The sequence below is a fragment of the Camarhynchus parvulus genome, chromosome 3, assembly GCF_901933205.1.
Source record: "Camarhynchus parvulus chromosome 3, STF_HiC, whole genome shotgun sequence".
NCBI lineage: Eukaryota > Metazoa > Chordata > Aves > Passeriformes > Thraupidae > Camarhynchus > Camarhynchus parvulus.
In genome coordinates, this window is record NC_044573.1 from 40,419,971 (window position 1) to 40,441,283 (window position 21,313).

Sequence of the window (21,313 nt, forward strand, 5' to 3'; positions counted from 1 at the left end):
AAGAGTCATTTATCCAAAACAGTTAAGAAAAATGCCTCTTTGGGTCACATAGGAGAATTCCTTTTTTAATATTTCAATTTACAATAATTGAATAATATTTATATAAGAAATATGAGTATTTTGAAACAGAACTTCAGTATTTTATACGCCCTAATGAAACTAAGTAAATGTGCTAGAAACTAAATTCCTTAGTGAAAGAACTCTTAATTTTCAAGTAGTAATGGGAAAGTCAAAGAATAAATTCAAAAGGAAATAAGACATAAAATCAGAAATAGAGTCCTGTTGCATATGTAGCAACAGCTTGCATGGTTTTGCAAGATAAAAATTATGATCAAACAGTATGTGGTATTGCCAGAAACTTTTCTGTGAATTTATCCACACTAAATTCCCAGTCTTTAGAAACTATGCCACACAAATTTTTCATTTCTTTCTTCACACTGACACAACTGCACTTTTTATAAAGCCTGTACTTACCAGAATATTGAACACAAAAAATTGGGGTTGGTTTACAAGTAACAGATATCTCTTTCTCATATTTGATTGGAGGATAACTTTCCAATGGATATTCTTTATTTTTGCTTCAAAGAAGGAAAAAAGAAAGAAATTAGTACATCTTCATTTCAGTTATGAAATAAATGTGCTTTGGGAATTATTCTAAACATCTTTATATAAATATTTGCTGGAAAAAATACGTCAAATCCAATGTAGAAGCCAAATTCATTTTAAACTGTTATATTTAAACTACTCCTACCAGTAAGAGGTATGAATTCACAAGATCAAGAATTAACAGTATCTGGCAAAAAAAGAATTTCTTAAGTCACAAAAGTATTTAAAGAATATCAACTCTACCTTGTTTACAAAGACCTTGTGGAAAAATGCAGTATTAGCTAAAAAAAAAAGCAATTTAAATAAAAAACTCACACCAAACTTAAAATACTAAGTAGCTTAACCTATATAAAACAGTGCTAAAACAAAGTTGAAATTATCTGAAGTACTCATGTAAAGGCTTCCTATGTGTGCAAGCTTTACAAAAACTTAGTCTTGAGCTATTAAGTGGGTTTCTTAACACTTTAACATCTCTTTTTAAATGAGAAAAATTATGGCATCAATCATTCTTTACTTTCATGTTTGTATTACATAAAGGAAAAACTACATAGGAGTAAAGAGAAAAAATGTGTGCAATATCCCCATTTAACATTCCATACAAATTAACATGAAAATGCCAGCTTTAGAAAAACATTTGTTCTTTTTGACCAGTGATAAAGATTCCACTGGTCAATTTATACTATTGCACATAATCTGTTTAAATCCATTGGAGTAAGTTTGCATTAACTTTAGGTAACAAGATTTTTAGGGGTGAATGAGGGACATGATCTGAAATCACTTCTCCCTCTGCCACATTCAGTTATTTTTCAGACTAGAACTGCAGCTTAAGAACATGTTAGACTTAGCTTCCAACCATATTTAGCACCTGTTCTTCCTACCAACACAAATCTAAGAAAATAGATATGCATATTTTCTTTTATATGAAGCACTCAAGTTTAATTCACAGTCTGATAAACCAAATCACTTGCTGCAGTGATAAATTTTTATATCAAATTTACCAAGCCTTAGTTCTAGTGGCAACCCTTACTAAAAAGTTCCAATGACAGAACCATTTTTAATTTCTTAAAGTTGTTTTAATTTGTTCCTCCTTTAACAGTCATTAGATGACCTACCATTTACAACTTGTCTTCCACTTTGATACCTCTTTTTTTTTCAGGTTAGTATTTGGAGAAAACATGGCCATTCTACGAGAGAGAAAACATACACTCTTATATGAAATATTAAACCTTGCATGGGAGAAACAGCTTTTTTCAAACAAAAGCAATCCTATTTCCTTCTTATTATTTACATCTGTGGGTAATGTCAATAGATAAGAGAATGTACACTTTGATGACAATATAAATGTCTAATATTTTAATGCCTGAGTTTGGACCTTGATTTCTGTGACTTATCTGTTGAATAGCATATTCTGAAGGTCAAAATTCATACAAATAAAGTTCTCAGACAATACTTTCTGCAAGCTGCGAAAACAAGAGCCTAGTCCGATGAAAGAATCATTTCCGTTTAAAATATGGATTTCAAATGGAAGTTGGACAATGAGCAGAAGCTGTGAACATTTTGGTTTACAGTATGTTTTTTAAATTCTTTTCTTTGATACCACCATAACTATTTTTCACAGGTGACTAATTTCACAATCATGAGACTACATAGTTAAGTGAAATAATATCACACACCAATAAGACAGAGAAAGCAGTGATATTTCTACTGACCGTGGTGCTGCTCTATATCCTGATGACTTAATTTTATTATGGAAAACCAACGGTTTATCCTTCACTGTTTTCTTCACTCCTGCAGGAAAATAATTTAATTTACATTAAAATGTTTTTTTAACATTATATTTTTACAGTGAAAGTAGATACTTTTGCACAATATAGATACTTGATGTTCCCTTATGTTACAAAACACATAAATGACCAATCACCCTAAAATAATGATTACTGAGAAAAGGAAAGATATATGAACTGTTACATTGTATAACATCCCTCCTCCAGTTACATGAATAAGTAGGAACTTTAAACTTTGAAGTAGCAAGAATACTGTTCTGAATCACTTTTTTCACCATTCATTTCAGTTAGAAAATGTGTTTTCTAACTGCCTCTGCTTAGACTTTGTATGCATTAGCTATAATGCATTCACAGCCTATATTTGGACTAAGGAACGGATCTAAAGATCATTAACCAGCTGACTGGTGGGTACCTATAAGTATTTGTGCTCCTACATGGCTCAGGTCATGGGTAATCTCTGCATGCCCAGTGCTGTACTAGGAAGGCCAGTGGGCACCCCTCAGCTCCAAACTGAATATTTCATATCAGCAGAAACAAACTAAACAAACAAACATTGTAAAGGGGGAAATTTTGTTGATATTCCAAGGGAAAAAAACCAGATGCATCAGGATACATTTACCCAACCTCCTATCCTGAGGGTAAAAGTCCCATCAAATGCCACTAACTATACTTTCTCTTAATGCAGCAATGAGGAACAAAAAAGGCCCCTCCTGAGAAGCTCCCAGTACCATACACCTTAAAAGACCAAAGGATTTCATTACAGCACTTATCTATCTGATCATGAGATGTCAACAAAGGCAGCACAGTTGTCAGTGCTGTGTGTCCAAGGCAGCCTGGAATCCTAGATAAAACTCTGTAGATGCATTCTGAAAATACCATGAAACCTTAGAGATACAACCTTTGACATTCTAACAGGCACAATACATGCAAATGGTAAGGATGAAAACATCTTTTTTTGATATTTTTTGAATCATATTTTTGCTCACCAAAAAAAGCTACAAGTGCTTCAATGGCAACTGGACGTCAGATCTCTTTTTTTAGGCAGTAGAACATTGAGACAAAAATTAACTTCCTAAACATCCAGTATTGGCAGAAGATTATTCAGAACAACAAAATATACCAATACATCTGTTTGGTATATTTCATAACCAAAGAAAAAATTGACAAATTATACAGAAAAATTTACTGCATGCTAGGGAATAAGAATGACTTACAAAAATGTAAGCCTTCGACACTCTAACACTTTTAAAATTCACAGAAAATTCTCAGACAGTGGTTTTTTAAAAAAGAAAAATACTTATAACCGTAATTTTAACGACAATTAGATGTGTACGATATGAAATATTAACAGAAGTCTAAAATTCTTCCTACTGAAGTAAAAATATAATATAATGTATACTTAAAACAAAAATCAACTTACTGATTGTATTAGGCACAAGCCAGCTGGAAGTCAACTACTGTTTTTAAAAATATAACTTAATTAATTAATTTCAGAATTGGTTTATACTTACCAAGTGTTTTACTGGAAGGTCCTTTCATGTTCTTTAAACCTTTACACAATGGAGAATTTGCTAATAAAGTACACCTAAGTTATAAAATGAAGCACAAAACAATTGATCAATGCAATGAACAAAAATGTCAGATTAGAAAAAGGTGCCAAAACTCCTTTTTAGTTATTTGTCTGTATTCAAAATCTGCATTAATAATCTGGATAAGGGAGCAGAGTGACTCTCACCATGTTTGCTGATGACTCAAAGCTGAGAGCAGTGTCTTAAAGAGCAGAAGGTTGTGTTGTCATCCAGGGAGACATTTATTGTCTGCATAAATGGACTGACAGCAACCTTGTGGAGCTCAACAATGTGAAAGGCAAAGTCCTGCAGCAGAGGAGGAACGAGCCCATGCAGCAGTACAGGCTGTAAAGCAGACTCTAGAGCCAGGCTCTGTGCCCTAAACCCAGCAGCAGGACAAGAGGCAATACATAAAAAATGAAACACAGGAGGTTCTCTCTGAACACTAGGAAACACTTATTTCCTGTGAAGGGGACTGGGCACGGGCACAGAATGCCCAGAGGGGTTGTGGCATCTCCCACCACTGACATATTCTAAAGTTGTTTGGACATTGTGATGGGCAAATGTCTCCAAGTGGCTCTGCTTGAGTGGGGTAGTTGGACAAGATGACCTGAAGAGGTGCCTTCCAAACTCAACCATTCTGTGATTCTGTGATTTCTCCCTCTCAATACAACTAAAGCATGATAAGAAAAAAAACTAAAACCAAACCATGTCAGCAAGTAGCACTGCAGAAAACCTCATGACACACTGTAGTGCCAGGTAAACAAATCCATCATCCAACATGGAGAGAAAACATTTAATAATTCTGTACCTGGCAATAACTGATAGGCTTTTCTCATTTCCACGTGGGAGAAGATCATTGTGCTGAGTTCTCACCAATGCAGCAAGGTTAACTTCCAACACAGCAATCACATCTTCAAACATTGAAGCAATCAAGCATAAAACCTGCAGCAATCACCATAGATTAACACTCCATTTACTCAAATAACTTAAGTTCAAAACATAATGCATTTATAAAGAAAAATAAAATCAATTTCTGAAATTTATAAAAATTAATAAAAATATCCATGGATTTAGTAATGAAGAGCATTAAGTGGTAGAGTGTTTAAAGCAATCCTTCAAAAATACGCCTATGTTTCTTAAATGTGTTTTAACAAACTTACACACATAACAGTGACAGAAATTCCAACACCACCTACACTGGAGACAATTCTGCAGTAAGAGTTGTGACGAAGTACACATGGAAGAATGGCTTCAGCAACATGATGAAAACATGCTAAGAGCTGAATTTAAACAAAATACTTCTCTAAAGAAAAAGACTTCTATGTTAAATATGTAGCCTAGATTGAGCTTACCTCTGCAGGAAAACTGCAATATCAAAAATGGAGTATACAGATAAGAATGGCCTTCCATTTTCTTAAAATCACTTTTAGTGACTTCCAACAGAAATTTTCTCACAACTCAAATAGTTTTGACAGATACTTTAGAAGGATTCAGAAGTAGCACATCCTAACATTTTTTTTGAGAAACAAGTATAACATTTTTTTTTTTCCTCTTAAAATATTTCCTTTGCTTCTTCAATGGTCATTCTTGACATTTAAGGTACATCCTGAACACTGTAACAATTCACCTTTTCCTTATTAATCACTTTAGACTGTATATAACCTGTGAGAGCTTCAAAATAGCAGATTCCATAATGAAGAATCAACCCTCTTCAAAGAGATTACCATGTAAGTCATATTAAATGACACAAATCTGTGCACTAATCTGTTAGCAAAATGTGTAAATATTTATGGAAAATAACTGTAACTGTTAACATTTATTAAAGCAACGTTTACTGTATACTCACCTTTCCATTAGCTGCCTTCCTTGTTAATGCACATGATCTGGCAATCTGAATGCTGAGGTCACTGTAATCTTTATCAAGAAAAACAAAGTACTATAAAATAATACCTGCATTTCACAACAAAAAACTTATCTCTATGACACACAAAAAAATCACTTATACTAATCTGACACGACCCTAACCCATTCTCTTCAGAGCATATACTTCTATTTTATCCTCAAATTATAATGGAGTAGAATAACTTGTATTTAACACTTGTATTTAACACTTATGAACTGCAAAATTGAATAAAAATCCATGGCTAGCCACTACACAGATCTAGCACCAACGTGTCTTCTGAGAAAAGTCACCAGGGCCAGGAAAACATATAAAAACTACTAGGGAAAAAAACATTTTTAAAAAACATTTGGTTTGTATTGTATTCTGCTATTTCACAACCTAATTCTTACATTTTTGTCAGATAACAAAAGCAATCTCATTATCATGTAATCATATATCTTTAAACATACCTCTGTAAGATAAAAGAGCTTCTAATTCAAAGTTTGCCAAATTAATTATTAACAAGACAGTAGAGGTTCCAATCCAAAAATAGCTAGTATTCTGGGAAGAATATCTATTAAAACAAGGAGAAAAATATTTCTCAGTAGGATGAAGAAGCTTTTCTTACTACCATGCAACAAACAAAAGTCGGGTTTTTTAATTCCCATTGGCCAATCCCAGTGCAACAATAATTAAGCACACAGAGAAAAAATACATTAAATTTAAAGCTTTTTTTCCCAAATCTGTAGCTCAAAGTTTCAAGCAAAATTGGTGAAGTTTTGAAAACTGGAGAGAAGTTTTCACAATCCTTGAGCAGAACACAATCCTTGATTCATGTAAGTTCTTCATAGCACATCCAAAACTGCACAGGAAATACTTTTCTTCAAAAAGTAATTGTGGTTTGTAAGAGTTGAGAGATGCTGTAAAAGCATCGTATACACAAAAAGAAAATTCAAACCAAGAGACAAATCCACTTGTAGTTTATTTTTAACACTCTTATATGAACACCCAAAATGCAGAGAAATTCAATGTATGATTTTACATAATTAAAGTACAACAGAAAAGGTAGCACAAACAGAAGGGGATAAACCCCAGGCATCTGAAATTTTCATAATGAAAAATGTTTTTTAATTACCCAGCTGCCTGTGCTTAGTGGCAGCACTATTGCAGCTGGGTAATGAAATCCAGCTTCTGCAAGCACCAGAGAGTAAACCAACGGGTTTGTTAATTTCAGTTACCAGCCTCACAGCATAATATAATTGTAACAAAATAACAGCTGTCATTCTCAAAAAAACCTAAAAATTTTTTGATGCCACAATAAATAAAAATTGGCATCAACATTTTAATAAATTTTCCAAATAGGAGTCAGTAGACTTATTAGTTTGAATTAAAATCAGACCACAAGAGTTGAAGTAAGGATATGGAAAAATATGAAGCTGTAACTTTATTCCAAAAAAAAAGAAAAAAAAAACCCCAAATGTATACAGTCAAATCAGTTAAGAAGCAGACTGGAATAGACAGTTTCATTCCTGGTTTGTGATACTTTTACATGATATGAATAATTTTATTTGTGGTTTGCACTACTTTCATTACAGCAGTAACAGACTGATTTAATTTGCAAATTCTTTGAATTATGTATAAAGTGTCCCTATCAAGTTATTATGAACACCATAAAGTGATATATCCAGGAAGTTTAACTCACTCCAACTTTACAATAATAAAATCTATTGTGATGAGATTGCTCAATGTCAAAAAGCTTATGAAAGTGTGAAATGCCTAATTTTGGACATCGGTGTTCCAAAAGTGTTTCACTGTTGCTTTTCATTGCAGGCAGGAAAAGCAGTATATCAAGGATTGTTCAATTGTTCAGACAAATCTGAAGCACCTTCTAAAACCAACACACTCTTTTAAAAAAATAAATAGAAAAGAACTTTTATACTCTCAACTCAAAATATAATGGAACTTAATTAATAGTAAGAATTTAATGGCCATGGTTGTTTATAAGCAGACAAAACCTTCAACTGTGATGTGATAGCTGAAAGAACAAATAGACCTTAGATGTATGTTGTGTAGCAGTAACAGGTGGGAATGGGAAAGTGATGCTATCTCAATTCAGAAAATTATTTCAAATAATCTGTTACTGTGGATCCATTTCAGGCAATCATGTCCCAGAAGTGGATTGAAAAATAAATGAGATTGAGTTTCAGAAATCTCCAAAAGCAAATGTTTAAAATGTGACACAAAATATGCCTTCTACAAGGTACAAACTGTTTTATCCAGAAGTGCAGAGGTAACTTGTTCATGAGCTGTAATTTGCTGTCCAAGGAGGGAATGTGACAGTGGCTGGCACTGGACTATCACAGTATAAAAAACATACTAAAAGCCTGTATATGAAGAGAGAGTAATTCAGACTAGAAGTAAAATTGAATGAGTCAGCTCCTGGAACAACTTCATTAGGGACATGGTGGATTCTTTATCACCAGAAAACTTGTCATCTTTAAAGATGTGCTGCTGTTCAAATCAAACTTACAATTGTGATGAAAGCAAAGCTTTTACACTTTGAGAGTGATATTATACAAGCAATAACACAGACTGTAATAATTCATCATCTGACCTTCAAGTGCTGTCACTGCATTAAAATATGGCTGAGATATGCATCTTAAAAATCACCACTTCCTTTCTCTCAATGGTGGTACTTCTAAATATGCAGACATCATGAAAATAACTCTGAATAATTACTTAAATTAACATAAAGACAACCAAAATTGTCCAGTACTGCTGGATACTTTTCTTCTTTGTTTATCAAAAGTTATTTATATATCTAACAAGAGATTAATCAGTTCCGTCTGAATAATCCACCACAGAGCAGAGTTTAGGACAAGATTTTTCTAAAACATGGTGTGGCTGAGAAATTTATACACTTGAAAATCACAAATTACAACACAAACAGGTTGTTATTTGAGACAGATCTTGTGGGAGTGTCATGAACAGATCTCCAGGTGCTTGATAATATGGTTAAACTTCTTTTCAGGAAAGAAATGCAATGTAAGAATTAATTCTACCTGGCTAATCAATTCCCTGGGAGTGAGTAAAAGCATCATATTCTGAAACATCTGTCCCTCTGACAGAAGTTTGACTAGAGTAGGTTATGTAGTTCAAAAATTATTTAAACTTGGAAGATAAACTGACACGGTCACACAGTGGCTGCATCAGATGTTTCTTTAGGAAAGCAAACGCCAAAAAAATTGATTTATTAATTACTTTTTAACACATCTTCCCTGATCAACTAGTATCAATAGATGTTACAATGGATATTCTAAATGACATTTTTATATAATTATTTTTCAGAATAAAACCCAGTTTTAACTTTATATCAGCTTGCAGATCACTAAAAATATTATTTCATTTTCTTATTGCATTTTTCAAAAAAATACAAATTTGCAGTGGAAATAATCCAAGAACCAGTAGGAACTCCAAGAAATAAATCTGACTCAAATCCTAGGTGATATTTTAAACTTACATGTTTTCTTCATTATCGAAACATACAAAAAAATCACAATGCTCAATTAAGAGGATAGGCAATGATGTTTCCACTGATCCTTCTGGTCTCGTGTTGTCTGTTTTGCAAAGCTTGGAATTATTTTGCCCTTCACCTAAGAAAGTCAACAATAACAGCTATCAGAATACTATGAAATAAGGGAAACAGACAGGATTCAAGAGAGAATTTGTAGTAGTCATGAAAAACTAAGACCACACTCAAGAAACTTCTATTTCAAAAGATGGATATTTCCTAAGAGTCAGTTTTCCTCATTATTATGTGAGGTTTTTTCACATACCTAGAGACAAAATACAAAGATCCTACTTATGAACTGAAAATGAGTTTGCAGATGTTAGGCGTTTTCATCTCAAGAAGTGACATTGAAAGCCATATTGCAACAATTCTTAAATTTGCTGGGTACCTTTCCACTTAGCCTGAAAATTGTCTTGACACTAAAGTTACAACATAATCCAAAGGCAAGATAAAAATCCACCTCAGTTCCCTATTCCCAAGGAGTCTCCAATCCATTCTGCATGTGTAATTCACACTCAGAAACTACTAGCATCAAATTCAGCATTAGATACAGATATTTCATCACTCTCTTTCAAACATGAAAGTCAGATCCATAGATTTTAAATAATAAGAAATTAGCAGTCTTTCTCCTTAGGTTAGGACTTCAGGATTATGGAAGCTGGACCACTAGGCAGGTAAGAATACAACAGTCATTGATCCAGGAAAAGAGCAAGCAAGGGAAACCAGATTCCCCTTTCCCTAGGAAAGCCACAGTAGTGCTGAGGGAACAGGGGTCTGCACCTCACCAGGGAGAGGGTGACTTCCCATTGTACAAAAGCTGTCACCTACTCATGGCCATCCCAAGGCACAGCAAGGGAACGATCAAACCAGTCTGATACCAGGGAATCACCCTGCTGGGGTTACCAGGGCAGCCTATAAAGACTCATGTGCCCTCTGTTTTATACCACTAGAAATATCACAGCCAGAGAAATATCATATTATGAAGGCGCTCGTATAGATTAAAAAATATAAGAAAAATAAATTAAAAAAAAAAATCAAAGGAACTTCAAAGGTAACTGAGAAATAGTACTCCATTTTGACAAGGGATTAATTTTTAGGTACTTGTTTTGTTCTCACTGAAGCCTTGGACAATGAATTCAATCAAAACAAATACTTAATAGTGCACATGATACAATGTTTCATGAACAAATGCACTGGCCAAGAATTTATTACATACATACATGCATAATTCCTTCCAGATACATTAATACCCAACTACATATCAGCTTCAGTAAGAATTCGATGCCACAGTCAAAGACTCGTAAGTCTATCACTTACAATAAACTATCATGGTAAAAAAAGCACACACTCAGTAGCCAGTAACAACTAGACTATACCATAAATAGCATTCTAGGAGCATTGTGCTACCTATCTCTTTGCCAGATTTCCACACTTTAATACAGAATTTCTCTTGCTCTTTCTTTAAGTCGATATGTGCTACACAACGGTAATTATGATCACTGATTAAACTGAAGATCCAAAGCTGCAAGAAAAAGAAAAAGCAATTGCAGTAACCTTTTGACACTAAAGATAAAGTTTCCATGAATACAAACTAAAGATCCAGTATCTAAAACTGTAGATGTAATTGTTGAACTTTTGTATATGGCATCTCACCTCGGACAAGAACTCCAATTGCATGTATCCCTTAGATTGTTAAAGATAACAAAGATAATATAATCAAAATTAGCAAAAGCAGCAACGATCAGTTTGAGCTGTGCATCTAATTCCCACATGTTTATGTGTTGTGAAAAAAGCTCCTTATAGACTATTTCTCACAATTAACAATTAATCTAGGTAACATGGATGCACTTGCTCACTGGGTCGTGTGCATGAATTTCATTTATACCTTTCTTGGTTTAGACATCACTACAGTTAAAGCTTTAATTTTCTTCACAATTACTAAACAGTAACACTGAAGAAAAACATCTGGAAATTACCATGTAAATATATTCTTACCATTAAAGAAGTGATGAAATGGATATTCACATTTACCACATTTTTATTAGAATTCTCACATGCTGAAATCATGACCTCTTCCATTTAATTGTTGTGCATTTCTTTTTTCGGTCAAAATGGGAAAATCCTATTTTTCACCTTTTTTCTTTTAAAACAGATATATTTATAACCTCTCAGAGTGCTCTTCTTGCATATTTACTGACTGTGCTCTTGTAAGTTTTCCTGGTTTTCAGGAAAAAGTTTCTGTGTTGTAATAGAGGTCTCATTTACCATTTATGGTTTACACTAAAAGCACTGAATTATGCTTACTAAAATAAGTCTTTTAACAATTCAAAAAACTTAGGCAGTTTGTGAACCTTTTTTATAGACAGAAGCATCAATAACAGCTGATTCTTGACATAGAGACTGAGTTTCATGAACAATTCTTACCTGTCCCTCAGCACATCCAGTGATAATCTGTTTGTTTTCTTCATCAATTAGCAGACTTAGCAAAGGAAATACTGCTCAAAAAAGAAAGATAAAAGTATTTCTAGAGTAGACACAAATCAGATGTTTAAATAAAATACATTATTCAAAAATGAATCTGCTTATTTATAAAGACAGGGAGAAAAAGCCCTTACTGCAGTTCTCATGGTCGCACAGAGCTTTGTGTGCCTCAGCCTTTGTGCTGCTGAGGGCTTTGTGTTTGCAGGTCTCTGGACTGCCTGTCACCTAAGCTGCCATGGCAGTGCTTTCCTGCACCCTGTCACCCAAGCTGCTGTGGCATGGTTTGGAGACTTATGAAAGTACACTAAAACTATCCACTGGGAAGCATACTTTAGAGGAAAAACTATTTACTGTTGGCTTTAAAGGATAGTATGTTACTGCATACTGCTATCTTGTCTACTAGAATTATTTTCACTAAATCAACCCAAAACTTCTATAATAATCATAGATTATTATTTAGACATAGGAGGTTTTTGCTATGTAAAAATACTTTTAAAAATAGAAAAATTACCTGTTATTATTCCTGACTGATATATTAACTGGCTGGTAGAATAGTCCCACACCTTCAGATTAAAAAAATTACAAAGATATAAAGATAGGTATCTACTTAGATATCTACTGAAAACATAACTTTTAACATCTATCACATGGTGAAAACAGAGAAATGTAGGCATTGAAAGTGATGTTCTTAGGAAATAATTTTTTTCAGCACCTGTTTCCAATTATGAAGGGTTTTGTCCAAATGATAATCATCCCTGGTGAGAAAGGGCAAACTCAGATCCTAGGTTGATCTCTCAGTGATTTTAGTAAATTTATGAAAAGGCATACACGAAAAAGAAAAGAGGAGAGGGGTGCATTGCATACAGTAACCCAGTTCAATAATCCCAAAAAGGAAAATTCAAATTTGTATCAGCAGAATCAAAGGGAAATGTTTTCCTTCAGCTCAGCATACCTGAAACACTTCAATTACAGCCAAGCTGATCAAAATATTTTTTTTCTATTTGCCAGATGATAATAATCACTGAAGTTAATACTTCAAAGTGGAAAGTTTTGAATTTAAAAAACCTGTGCCGTTCTTTTAAAAAAGAGTAATTAATTTTTGTTTTAGTTTCCCAAGCAATTTGAAGAACAATGTCCTTATCTCCATAAAGTCAAACATATTTTTTCTTAATCTTCAGCGCATATTTAAAGGGGAATAAATAAGAATACTTCACATATTCACTAAATTATTCTTTTTAAATTTCATTTCTACAATTTACTTGCCTTAAAGGTTCTGTCTTCTGACACTGATATGAGCATACTTTTCTCCCATGTGCAAAACTCAGCAGCAGTCACAGGTGCCAGGTGTCCATCCAATTCAGCTAGTACAGCTTCATTCTGTGATTAATCAATCAAAAATAAAAACAGAATGGACTTCAACATAAAATTGACAATTAAGTGTTTTAATAATTAATAACTCTTGCTAAGCATTGTCAGATTTGTTTTCAAAATATAATTCAGTAAGATTTCTCTTATTGAAACTGAAGCCCTGTATACCATCCTGCTGGCAAAGCCACTACACATTACTTTTGCTTCTTCAGACTGAATGATAGAGGAACAGACTTTCAGATGACCTAAGAATATTTCCTACTTTTAAGTTGTTCAGATACTGTTTCATTTCTACTCTTTAAACAGTCTTCTATCTGATATATGATGCATTATCAAGTGCCAGTTCCTACTTATTTTATGACACAGAATGAATGTTTTTGCTTAATTTTACTAATGTTTCTGTATCGTGATTTTATTTGAAAGTGAATAAGTAAAAGAAATACCAGTACCATACACAGTACAAAGAACGCTATCTCACCTTTGCACTTAACATGTAGATCTGATTTCCAGCACATACTGCCACTTGTTGATCATCTGGACTAAATCTTATATGAAGCACCATTCCCAAAAGAGTTCCTATAACAATTCCTCGAGGTGTAAACCCTGCAGCAATTGTATTGTTAATGAGACTCAATGAAATATAAAAATCTGGTGCAGTGAGATTCTTACAAACTTTGCATAGCAGTTACTAACCACAGAGCTGTCCCAGTTTCTGTCACAATATGCACAGAAAAACACATACACTAAGGTATTGGAAAAAAAGTGCAGAATTATGGACCATTGGAATTCCTCCATCTGACCTCTTGCCTAGATATGATCTGGCACTCCTTATGATATTAATAATTACCATCAAATCATGCTTTCTTGCTTCCATTGAAATTGCAAGGGAAAGGATTTTTGGAGTAGGGTGATGTGCCCATGGAACCCACTAGTGCCACATTCATTTTGGAGGTAAGAAATCGTAACTGAAGTCCAGCAAAACACAGCTTTGAAAAATATTTCTTCTGGAAGAATGTGCCAGTTGCTGAGACAAAGAGTAAAGAAGATTTTCCCTCTCTGCTTTTAATTTTTCTATGGGAAAAGGCTGAACAAGAAAGTACACCACTAAATATTACAGACTCAGATAAGACTAGATCTGAGAACAGGTCATATTTCTATTCTGTCTTCATGATTTCATTCTGGTCATCTCACTGGTTCAAGCAGATCGGTTTCCTACTTTATAATGCTGCCTTTAATGATGTGAGAATAGTTTGGATATGTCATTAAATTTTAGGATTTCATAGGAAACAAATTATCTAGAATACAAGCACAACTACAGGTGTCCTTTCAGGCTTTCATATCAGATGTTGTGGAGTCTTTTTACAATTGATTAACAGGCCAAGGTCACACAAAGAATTCCATTAACTATTTTGACAGAGTTTATAAGAAATAATATGAGAAAACATGCCAAGAATGTGCAGAGGACAATCTGTGGAGACAAAGTCTCTACAGCATCTGCTGAAGAGCCTGTAGATGGAGAGAAAATGAAAAAAATCAAGAAACAGACAATCCGGATGCTGAATGCCTTTGTATCAAAACTACACATGCTCTTTATCTCTCTGCTTTCTATTCCTATCTTCCAGTTTTATTTCATCCAAATTCATAGTCCCATTTTATTCCCAGTTCCTGAAGTACCCTTTGATTGTATATGTTACTCTTACATGGATTAAAATTGAATACTGACCTTTATTTATAAAAAGCACTGACATTGTTAACATGAGCTCAACATCAGTTTTCATATTATATAGATTTGCAAATTCAAAATGGAGCAGAGTACAAGAGAACTCCCTTACATTAAGTCATCGACAAATCTCTAATTATAGATAACAAGGATAACTTTTTATAGTGTGGGTCAATGCCATGCAACTTTAAATATTGTCACCAAAAGGGGACAGACTGCCACTGGGAATCCAGTGAATCAGTGAATCATGACTCTGGGGATCTTGTTCTTTTTTTTTTTTTTTTTTTCCCTTTCACTATTCTTCTACTTTCTAATGAATTTAAGCTTGCAGAGAGGTCAGCACTGCTCCCTAGAATCTAATGCCATTGGCTGAGGCTCCAAACCAAGATGGTGGTCAGGACACTAAAATTCCTATTTTCTGTGGGCTATGTCACAATAACACTCTTTCACTCATGCGCTCTTCTCCCAGATCAGACACTTTCATTGGTCTCTCTCTCACACACACACACACACACACATGAAAACAATGTTCCAGAGACAGAAGGAGAGGCAAAGCAGGATACAAAACACAAGTATTCCAGAAAAGGAAGTACTCTGACATTGCATGTTTAATCACGCAGTACTGCTATGAATAATTTTTCTTCTGTCCATTTCATTCCACGGTTGCAGAGAGTCACTGCCTCTGCAGTGCTTCTCTGTGTTTGCCTCGAGGTTGCCGGCAGGCACTGGTTCCCGCACAGCACCTCGGCCAGCTCCGGACCCAGCTCAGCATCGCCGCGGGGCCGCCGCCGCCCGGGGCTGGTGGCTGTGACAATGACAGGATGGGCTGTGCTGCCGCCCTGGTTCAACTCGGCATTGCCGAAGAAGAGCAAGAGAGAAGCACAGCATTAATACGGCTGTTCCTGATGCTGAATCTGAGTGTCTGAGGCGTGCTTCTCAGAAATAAAACCATCTCATTAGAGAAGGAGCAATGGGAGAAAAGGAGGTGTTGGGGTGGCCTTCCAAGGTTGTTGTTGCTCAGAAAGTGGCTGGACACTGGTCTGAGTGATTGGTGGTGAATGGCTGCCTTTGCATCACTTCTTTGTTTATATAGATGACACATATATATTATATACACAATACTCTACCTTCTTGCACTTTCTGCGTACATTCATCAAGATTCCACACTATCACACGTTCATTAGAGGCAGAGCAGACAAGAAGTGGATTGATTTTATTTCCAAATGACAATGCAGAAATTGAGTAATGATGCCCTGACAAATATAATGGCTGAAAGATGTAGACAAAGAAGAGTTAAATTAATAAACCATATAAAATTACAAATAGAACAATAACTAATTTTTATTTACAGCTTCAAAATCACCTAAACTACAATGTAGCTGTACTGGTTTGGCTGGGATGGAGTTAACTTTTTTCCTTAGCAGTTTGCATGGCACAATGCTTTGGATTTTCTGACAAAACCAGTGATGAAAACACAGTAATGTTTTGGCTGTTGCCAAATGCTGTTTGCACAGCATTGAGGCCTTCTCTTTTTTCCCACTTTTTCTCAGTTTCTGCATCCCAATAATAAACTGAAGATGCATAAGAGGTTGGTAGGGGACACAACTGGAACAAATATTTCAGTTTGCTGAACTGGCAAGGGGATATTCCCTACCACATGATGTTATGCTCAGCAATAGGACTGGTGTATTGCATGCAAGAAGGTGCTGAGGGCCTGGGACATTGACTCTAAGGTGGCTATTGCTCAAAGCCTCTACTGGGATTAGTCTGGTTGTAGGGGGTGCCTTGGTATAGCTTTTTTCTCTCTCTTCCCTTCACTCATTAAACTACTTTTGCATCTACCCGTGACTTCTCACTTCTTCCTATCTTATGCTCTCCCCTACCCTGCCGGGAAGGAGTCAGCAGGAGCCTGGGCAATGGTTTAGCTGCCAACCAGGGCCAACCCACCACAACAGTTTATTTTATTCTTATCACAATAAAAAAGTTCATAATAAATGCTAGTACCCTTCCAGCATTGAAGTGAAACCTGACACTTCTACATTACCCTCAAGTATTTTATTTATAAATTAGTTTAAAGTAGCAGCCTACCAAGGGCTCTATTCTAGCTTTACCTGAGCAGTGGCTGTGTTCCAGACGCACAACCCATTGCGACTCACGGGGAAAGCGCAGTGATGGCGACTGCACGCCAGCTGAAAAAGCGGCTCCGGCAGTTTGCCTTTGAACAAGTGCTTTTCGCGGACAACGTCAGGATCGCGGCTTCCTCCAGAGGCGCACCCGGCCCCGGCGCCCTCCATCCTGCGGCTGCGAACCACAGCGGGCCCGCGGCGGAGCCGGACGACAGGGGCTGCCTTCCCCCGCCCGCTGCGTCCTGCCCGCGGGGGCCCACGGCTCACGGCCCCGCCCGGGGCTCCCTGCCGCTGGGAGGCGGAGGACTCCGGCCCCGGCCCCGGCCCTGGCGCACCCGGCCCCGGCGCGCCCGGCCCGGCTCGTAACCAGGGCAGCGCCGCCGCTGACGGGAGGCCGGGCGAGACAGCCCTCGGTGGCCCGCGGAGCGCGGCGGGCCTGCGGCGGCAGCCGCTGTCCTCTCAACTTGGGCAACGGGGCCAGTGACCGGCTACAGCCCCCAGGGCTGCTTCCTGGCTCTCCACAGCGATGTCCTGGGCTGCACAGAAAGCAGCATGGCCAGAAGGTCCAGGAGTGCCCCTATCGTGCCCCACTCGTGGGATGCCAGCTGGAGCACTGCCCAGCGATGGGGATCCCAGCACAACACAGACATTGGAGGGGGACCTTAAGGAAGAGGTGAACATCTTTCCTGTAAAGGCAAAAAGAGATTTGTGTTCTTCACAGAATCACAGAGTCAGAATGGGTCAGATTGGAAAAGACCATGGTGCATCATCTGGTCAACTTCCCTGCTCAAGCAGAGCCATTCCAAAGCACACGGCACAGGATTGCATCCAGACAGTTCTTGAATATCTCCGCATCCATATCTTGAGAGAGATTCCACAACCTTTCTGGGCAATCTGTTCAGGCGGATGGTCACCTACACGGTTCTTCCTCTTAGTCGGGTGGAACTTTTTCAGCCTGGAAAAGAGAAGGCTCTAGGGGCACCTTACAGTACCCTGTGAATAAGAAAGACAGAGAGAAACTTTTTACCAAGATCTCTAGTGTCAGGATAAGGGGCAAAAACATTAAACTAAGAGGGGGTTGATTTGGATTGGACAGAGGGGGCATATTTTTTACAATGCAGGTGGTGAGGCACCAAGGAAAACAAACCTCCTATTTTCCCCAGGTTTGTGGATGATGCCAAATTGGAGGGAGCAGTCAGAAACAGGCTGACAAGAATTTCGTGGAGTCCAGCAAGAGCAAGTGGAATCCCATGTCCGGCACAGAGTAACTCCATGCAAGATGAAATGCTGAAGGATGGCTCACTGGGAAGGGGCTCCTCAGAAAAGGATCCAGACATCCTGCTCGACAAACTGAATATGAGCCACCACGGTGCCCTTGCAGCAGAGGCAGCCAACTGCATCCTGGGCTGTGTTAGTAATAGAGAGTAGCCAGCAAGTTGTGGGAGTTATCCTTCCCCGCTATTTGGCCACGCCTGCAGTGATGTGTCCAGTTTGGGGGGTTTTGGTACAAGAAAGGTCCTGACATACTGGAACAATTCTAGTATAGAGCAAGAAAGATGGTCAGGGAGCTGGAGAAAATGATGTACACAGAGAGGCTGAGAGAGGCTGGTCTCTTCAGCCTGGAGAAGAGACAGCTGAGACTTTATTGTTGCCTACAACTATGTAATTGGAGGATACAGGAAAGACAGAGAGACTTTTCTCAGAGACATTCAGTGATAAACTGGATCCTAGGAAAACCAAATTAGGGCCATACCAAATCAGTATTTAATTTTTTAAAATATCATGACAGTGGTTGAATACCAGAACAAGTTTCTGAAGAGAGGTTGTGGATCTCTATATCTGGTGTTGTCCAGGAGTCAAATGGACATGATCCCGAGCGTCCCAATTTAATTAGAACTGTTTTGAACAGGAAGGTGGACAAGAGGAGTCCAGAAGTCCCTTTCAACCTGAGTTATGATTTTATGACCAAGTTTTTGATCTGCATCAACTTAAACCATTTTGATGCATATCAGTCAATATCAACCTCAGCTTCTTTTCAAACAGATATTTTCTATATGGATGTCTTAATTGTGTCTGTCTGTAACTACAGACACGAATAAGACATGCATGTAATTAACACTACAAGCATTTTTGCCCTATATAAGCATCTGATATATATTATCACTGACAACGTAGTCCCCGTGTGCTTGTTAATTTTGCCTGGAGAAAGTACCAGTCCAAATTCCCTTTAGTATGTGCATGTGAATTTGGATAAAGCCACTGTATTGAGAACCAGATGCACAGAGGCAACTCAGTGCATAGAGGCACGGCACATGACACTGTTTTTCTGAACTGTGACTCATGGCTGGGAATATTAGAGAAAATTTTATTGTTAATATGCTGGTGACAATTTTCACAAACAATACAGTGATGAATGTGTTATGACAGTTTAGTTATTGGTAAAGAAAAATAAATGCTGACACAGCAAAAAGAGAGTTGTTCTGACACGCAAACATCCCCTGGGAATCTTAAAGAACTTGTTCTGAAACATGTTGCATCTCTGTAACTGCTTCTAGGCAGTTAAGTACTCTTTTTTACAATTTTCACCTGACTTTATTTTCACTTTTCATTGTTTGTACCTATGATACTTTCAACAATCAACTATCCATAACAACTAGTAGCAATCCAAAGAAGTATCAGAGATCTTGGACTGATTTTTTGATCATTATTGACATGTAAATGTGCAGGAAGAATTTTATACCTCACCACACCTCCATGAAACACCTCTGACAATTATTTTTTTATTTTTATTTTTATTACTGTATTATTGCATAGAAACAGGAGTTTTCAATGCTAAAAGACCTTGGCTCCACATTTTCCCACACCTCAGGTACCCACCTATCTCAAATCACAGAATCACGGAACCGATTAGCTTGGAAAAGACTCCTGAAATTACTGAGTCCAACCTATTACCGAACACCACCATGTCAACTAGACCACGGCAGTAAGTGCAATATCCAGCCTTTCATTATACAGTATATACTATATATATATAAACACATATATATATATATATATTTAAAGGACAGTAACTCCAGCACCTCCATGAGCAGCCCATTCCAGTGTCTAATCACCCCTTCTGTGAAGAATTTTTCCTGGTGTCCAACCTATACCTCCCATGACAAACCTTGAGGCCACTACCTCTTGTCTGGCTGTTTGTTGCCGTGGAGAAAAGACCAACCTCAAACTGGCTACAATCTCCTTTCACATGACTGTAGAGAGTGATAAGGTCTCCCCTGAGCCTCCTCTTCTCCAGGATAAACAACACCAGCTCCCCCAGCTGCTCCCTTTGGGACAAGTGTTCCAGACCCTTCACCAGCTCCACTGCCCTTCTCTGGACTGACTCCAGCACCTCCAGTGAAATTGACATCTATGTGGAAAATGAAAGACTGCTGGAAATAACAGTTCCTTATCATATCATGCTTTTGCGTCCAACAGTATATGTGTAGTGGTCTCAATACTCAATCATAAGAAGAACATTAAAAATGAGGTCTAGCAACTATAATATTTTAATGTTTTAAGCAGAATAAAAGTCTTTATACAAACAAAACTGATTTCAAAAACCCTAACATTTATCCAAATCTGCATTTGGCAGCCTTATGCAGCCAGTTTGTTTGAGCTAGGAATGAAAAGAACAAGTTACATGGGTTTGTGAAATTAGAGGGCTTTGAAGATAGAACATTAGCTCAGTTAGCACAGGGCCCTTGGGGTACATACACAGACTCTCTTGAATCTCTCAGTACACAAGGCACTCCACGTAGATTTTTGTTTCACTTTTAAACTTTCACTCTTGCTTATGATTTCAAGCAGCTCAGCCAAGTCAAGGTAACTGCTGAAATCAATGGGTATTCAAAAACAGTGTTGGGTCTTTTTTCTGTCATGCTGCTTTACTGTTCTGTGATCTTAGGTCAGGTTTATGCCGACAGTCAAATAAACTGTCACTGACCCACGGAGGGACACCTATGCTCCAGCAAACATTTTACATCCAATCTCAGTGCAGCTGAAGGACGCCTTCTCTAATTTCAGGCTTCCGTGGCGAAAAGCGCTTCCCACGGCGCACCGAGCCCTCCCCGTTCCTCCCTCGGCTCCTCCCTCGGTGCCTCCCCGCCCTCCCCAGACCCGCCCCTCAGCCGCGCTCTCGCGATACCGGGGGCGCGGCCGTGCC

At 37.3% G+C, this 21,313-nt stretch overlaps 1 protein-coding gene across 1 annotated transcript in view; it reads right to left on the reverse strand.

Moving 5' to 3' along the window:
* Positions 1 to 17,299, reverse strand: part of WDR27 (WD repeat domain 27) — a 73,865-nt gene extending 56,566 nt beyond the window's left edge. Inside the window, exons 1-15 of the mRNA XM_030944745.1 lie at positions 17,095 to 17,299; positions 16,111 to 16,252; positions 13,742 to 13,866; positions 13,159 to 13,272; positions 12,407 to 12,458; positions 11,839 to 11,912; positions 10,822 to 10,936; positions 9,364 to 9,496; positions 6,314 to 6,417; positions 5,808 to 5,875; positions 4,770 to 4,903; positions 3,902 to 3,975; positions 2,316 to 2,394; positions 1,719 to 1,790; positions 475 to 578 (exon numbers count right to left, since the gene is read on the reverse strand). Of these exons, the coding sequence (XP_030800605.1) occupies positions 475 to 578; positions 1,719 to 1,790; positions 2,316 to 2,394; positions 3,902 to 3,975; positions 4,770 to 4,903; positions 5,808 to 5,875; positions 6,314 to 6,417; positions 9,364 to 9,496; positions 10,822 to 10,936; positions 11,839 to 11,912; positions 12,407 to 12,458; positions 13,159 to 13,272; positions 13,742 to 13,866; positions 16,111 to 16,252; positions 17,095 to 17,277 (1,573 nt within the window). The 5' untranslated portion in view covers positions 17,278 to 17,299. The remainder of the gene's footprint in view (positions 1 to 474; positions 579 to 1,718; positions 1,791 to 2,315; positions 2,395 to 3,901; positions 3,976 to 4,769; positions 4,904 to 5,807; positions 5,876 to 6,313; positions 6,418 to 9,363; positions 9,497 to 10,821; positions 10,937 to 11,838; positions 11,913 to 12,406; positions 12,459 to 13,158; positions 13,273 to 13,741; positions 13,867 to 16,110; positions 16,253 to 17,094) is intronic.
* Positions 17,300 to 21,313: the final 4,014 nt, after the last annotated feature.